Source organism: Asparagus officinalis, chromosome 10 (genome assembly GCF_001876935.1).
Source record: "Asparagus officinalis chromosome 10, Aspof.V1, whole genome shotgun sequence".
Taxonomy (NCBI): domain Eukaryota; kingdom Viridiplantae; phylum Streptophyta; class Magnoliopsida; order Asparagales; family Asparagaceae; genus Asparagus; species Asparagus officinalis.
This window is the reverse complement of record NC_033803.1, coordinates 55,171,502-55,176,825: the sequence shown is the minus strand read 5'-3', so window position 1 is coordinate 55,176,825 and position 5,324 is coordinate 55,171,502. Positions and strand designations below refer to the sequence as shown.

The 5,324-nt window shown below is 40.5% G+C and overlaps 1 protein-coding gene across 1 annotated transcript in view; it reads right to left on the bottom strand.

Annotated features, from left to right (window-relative positions):
* The window catches only part of LOC109825204 (type II inositol polyphosphate 5-phosphatase 15-like), a 26,485-nt gene extending 25,252 nt beyond the window's left edge, over positions 1-1,233 (bottom strand). Inside the window, exon 1 of the mRNA XM_020391986.1 lies at positions 1,116-1,233. Within this exon, the coding sequence (XP_020247575.1) occupies positions 1,116-1,221 (106 nt within the window). The 5' untranslated portion in view covers positions 1,222-1,233. The remainder of the gene's footprint in view (positions 1-1,115) is intronic.

Genomic DNA, 5,324 nt, shown 5'->3' with positions numbered 1-5,324 from the left:
ACCCCCTTGTCCTCTATTTTCCGCAATCCTTCTCTCTATTTTTCTCTCAAAACTTCACACTAGCATGCTTTAAGAACCCAATTTTCTGTGAAATTGTCATACTTCTCAGTTCTCATCTCTCCTTGCAAAACTGAAATCTAGATTCTATGCATTATTGAAGGTGGCTTGGGGAATTAATCGCTTTCCTTGAATCTTGCTATTTGGTTGAGGCCTTGGGAAGAAGAACACACTCATTTAAATGGGCTAAATCTGACCTTGCGTATGAGCAGGGGCATACGAGTCCATAAAAATCCCTAATAGAACAATTTTACAAACTAAGGTTAAATCTGACTCGGGGCTCTTTGAAACAATTCAATGATTTGGAGGTCTTATTTAGAAATAGCAAGACTCGGTGGTCTTATATAGAAATAAAGAAGATCAGGGTCTTGCACTATGGAAAAAACCAAAAATGCTAATACTTAAAAAGTTTCTATTTCTTTATTTTTCTTTTTACCAACCTCAAGGACCCTTATTTCTTTTTATCAAAATTAAAAAAGATCAAACTAATTGTCTTACCTATGGTCCTAATCCTGACATAGGTTTGCTTCCTCCATGTGTTCCCTTTTTACTACATTTCTAATTCAACGTGTTTTCCAACTGTACTGAAGTTTGGATTGATATCTTGTTTAATTGTGTATATGAATAAGTTTTATGTTCATATTAACAAGTCAATCTCTTTTTTTTACGAGCTATGTTTATTTGCTTATTCATTTCTTTGTGTGGACTAGTAAGTCAATATTTCAGCTTAGAGTGACTATAGATTAGATAGATGGTTAGATAGATGCGTCTCATATGTAAGTAAGTGATATTATACTGTCTTATATGACTTTTATTCTTATTCACTACCCAAGACCTCAATATATAAATTTCTAAATTATCATACAATTATTTATACACTTATAATATTTATATAATTTAAAACTAAAATATAATTAACTTACTACGCCTCACGTATTGAAGCATACTTCTCGCTTTATGAAAAGGTCCAAAGCTTCATATTGAGCATTTGCCTTCTTAAACATTTGGTAAGATATGAAAAGAACCCACATTCTATGCAATTAAGGTAAAAGAGTTACCATAAGAACTGATGGCGAAGCACAAAACCCGAGTCCGGTTGCGGCCGCCAACCAAGTCCTTCTTAAAATGGCAACTTCCCACCATCACCATCCCTATCACTCTCATTCTCTCCGCCGCCTTCGCCATCCTTTATCGATCCTCACTTACCGGATCCTTCCATTCTTTGTTGCCCGCTCCAATCAATCCACTCGGCCCTTCCACAATCAAACACACGTCGGGGCATCGTCTTCGCCATGACTCCTTAAATGGGTGCGCTCCCTCATTCCCCTCTCTTCACCCCCCGACACCACATTCCACCCTCGAACACAGTCGACATGTTCCAAAACCTTAACCCTGATTCTTTTGCCCCCGCCAAATTTGCGTATCTAGGTGCACGCAATCGTTCCTCAAGAACTTCCCCGAACTGCGTTTCCCGAAGAGCGGGTGGGGCCTCAATTCGAGGCGGGAGGGCGGCCCCGGGTGCACTGCAGCGGGCGCACAGGAGACGGTGAAGATATCTGTCCCGCCGCCGGTGGCCCGTGACTCGGCAGGGGTTCCAGGTGCCCGATCCTCACTTACCGGATCCTTCCATTCTTTGTTGCCCGCTCCAATCAATCCACTCGGCCCTTCCACAATCAAACACACGTCGGGGCATCGTCTTCGCCATGACTCCTTAAATGGGTGCGCTCCCTCATTCCCCTCTCTTCACCCCCCGACACCACATTCCACCCTCGAACACAGTCGACATGTTCCAAAACCTTAACCCTGATTCTTTTGCCCCCGCCAAATTTGCGTATCTAGGTGCACGCAATCGTTCCTCAAGAACTTCCCCGAACTGCGTTTCCCGAAGAGCGGGTGGGGCCTCAATTCGAGGCGGGAGGGCGGCCCCGGGTGCACTGCAGCGGGCGCACAGGAGACGGTGAAGATATCTGTCCCGCCGCCGGTGGCCCGTGACTCGGCAGGGGTTCCAGGTGCCCGCGAACGCGCGACATGGCGCTCGTCCAAGGTGATGGGGTCGCCGTCAGAGGACATGAAGGACCCGCTGCGATGATGAGAGGCTAGGGTTTGCTTTCGGGGAAATTAGGTTAGGTCACCGGACCGTCCTTCGGGAGGAGGAGGACACCTGGCGGTGATGGTAGGAGGGAGGAGGAGGGGGAGGCGTTACTGGTAGTCAGGTACGAGAGGGTTCGGTTACTGCCGGACGGAGGGGACGCTGAAGATCGTCCGGCAGCGGCGGTATTCAGGGACGCGTCGAGGCTTTGTGCTTTGCGGCCGTTGGACCGCTTGGGGCGGCGAGGATGGCGGCTTTACGCGGTACCGAGGGGCTGGCTGAAGCGACTTGCGGTCTGCGGAGGGCGGCGATGATGGCGTCGCCGCCTCGGTTCGTCGTCTCTTGGCCTATCCTTCATCGTTGAGAGGGAATTGAGCTCTTGGTTTTGTTTTGGTGCTGGTTGTTGAATTTGGGGGAGAGGAGGATGAGGATTTAGTTTCTCGGTGAAAAAGGGTCAAATCTGCGGGGAACATCTTGCGGTGAAGCTTTTAATGGACGGGCACTGGCTGAAGCCTTCCTGCCGCGAACAAAATGGTGCTGAGCGGCGAGGGAAGAGGAGAGAGCGGCTTTCTTGCTTGTTTTTCTTGTTGTCACTTTTCAATCTTTATTTTACTTTTGACCGCACGTGTTTTGCACGTGAATTTACATCTTTTTTAGTTTTGAATTTTTTACTTTTGAATATTAAAGATGGAGTGGTATTAGGGGCACACCCCAACCACACCCTCTACCACACCTTCTCTCCCTCTATAGTGCATTGGGCCCCACATCAATTTTGGTTAGGGGTGTGCCCCTAACATTTCTATTAAAGATGTGTTCTGACAATGAGTTAAAGTTAGGTTAGGACTAAACCTAACCCAATTGAATGGTAAGGGTTTGTGTGACGAGCGTGTAAAGAGCGGTAAAGTCTTACCTGCTTGGGGTTGTCAATTGTAGAAGAAGGCATGTTGTAATGTAGAAACTTTAGGTGGATGCTCGAAATTTTCTAGTTAAGGTGCTAGGAGGTGAATATAGGCTAGTTGAAGGGTGAACCACCTTATACTACTTGTGCATGCTCTCTATGTTAATTTCTCTTTTTGTATACTGTTCAAAAAGTTTCTTTGATTATATGCTCAGATCAGCCTCAATTTTCTTCTTCTTTATTTATCCTTCACTGATATTTCCCCTAGAACATTCCACCACATGCCGCAATAAAGGTCCATCCTTCTTATAGGATATTGCTAATAGATTTTCTAATCTATTTGTCTAGCTATCTCCTTAGACAAATTATCTTCAAACTTAACCTCTTCATGTTATCCTTGAAAGAAATCCAAAAAACACATTCTTGATCTCTCTATAACCCTATTTACCCCTTGGGGTTCTCACAAATAAAACACAACTACAAAATCATAATAGTATCCAAAGTTTTCATAAATTTGACCTCTCTAAAATAGTAAATTAATATATACACTATCTAGTTGGGATTGGTGTCCTATTTTTATGAAACTAGTTTAGTTATTCTTTTTATATATACCAAATTCTTTTATAATTGTATATTAGGCTCCGAAATCTTCAAATTTCTTATCCCCCTACCCCACTAGCCATAAAAAAATCTATAAGTTGCTTAATTTTAAAAGTTAAATATATATATACACACACACAACTTCTTCTATCATATTACATAATTTCTTCCTTCATTTCTTTCCTTCAAATTATAATTCTTAAAAGAAGTTTTACATTAAAATCAGCTTAGCTTTTGCCCAAATTGTAACTTACCACCTTAGTTTTTTTAATCAAAATCATCTGTATTTGCTAACATGTTTTCAATGTCACACTTTGCGATACTTTTTTATTTTTTTTAAAAATCTAAAATTCCTATTTTATGCCCCTTCCCTCCTCCCTCACCACCCCAATCTAACTCAAAAAGAGGAAAGAGAGAATGAAGAGAAGAAAGGGGAGAGGGGGGAGGAGGTTGGTGGTGATAGGATTGGTGGTGAGAGAGGAGGAGAGGAGGTCGACAATGAGATTGGATAGAGAGCACAAGTGGAGGAAGGAGGAAGAGTAGAGGAAGGAGATGAGGGGTGTGAGAATGGAGGAGGACGAGGAGAGAGGAAGACGAAAGTGGTAACACATTACGGAAGTAATAAACCTTGGAATCCACTAAGGGTTACTCTTTGAATCCACAAAAAACTAGGTTACTCTTTGAATCCACAAAAAACTATCTTCGAATCCATGAAGAAAATATTAAAAGAGAAATTTTATTGATAAAAGTGATATAATAATTTTAGGATTACATGTCTCTTCTTAAACAGAAAAACAAACTAGATTCCTAATAAGACTAGAATTACAAAGAAATAGAAAGTATCAAATCATATCCTAAAAAAACTCCCTATAATTGAGGAAACAAATCATGAATTAGAATCAAATTTATTTCTTAATCTAAATTGACTCCAACATTGAATTTGTTTCCTAATCTAAATTGACTCCAACTTCATTACTAAAAATAAATAAAAGATTATTAAATTTTGGATTATGCTAAAAATTGGTGACCCTGATGTGAATTTAGAAATCTGTCAATCTAGATGGCTTCATCTTGTTGAAATAGGTATATATAATATGTTAGAAATCGTCTTGTAAATTGGGAGATATGGTCGTTTCTTTGCGGGCAAGTCAATAATTCATATGTATATGCATTTCACTCATTAAGATCCAACTTCTCCATGAATTTGCTCGTTATACATCCTACATCAGCCTCTCCTTATTGAAAGAAGTTTGACCCCGAGCTTATATTTGCTAGAATACTAGATTCCTCGATAAATATTTTTCTTCTTCTATGTCGATTAGCATCCGTCTTGTATTTAACATTTATATTTTTTATTGTTCTTTTATGTAAAACCCCAAAAATTTGAATACTTTATGATAAATAATAATAAATATGTTATACATTTATAAATAATATATTATGATGTTTGAGTATGCTAGGAACTGATTTGAGATCAATTCAATGTATATATGTATATATGTGAGTACAAATACACAAATCATGCACAAAGGCCAAGAGTGAGAATCTGGGAATTTTGACCAGTTGAGAGTTTCTATGTTTTTCTCACTGATTCATTAAGAATCTGGAAAAGTGTATAATACCAAAGTTGTAGGTCTCTTCAAGAGATTTCCAACAAATCTTAGATCACCTTATTCCGAG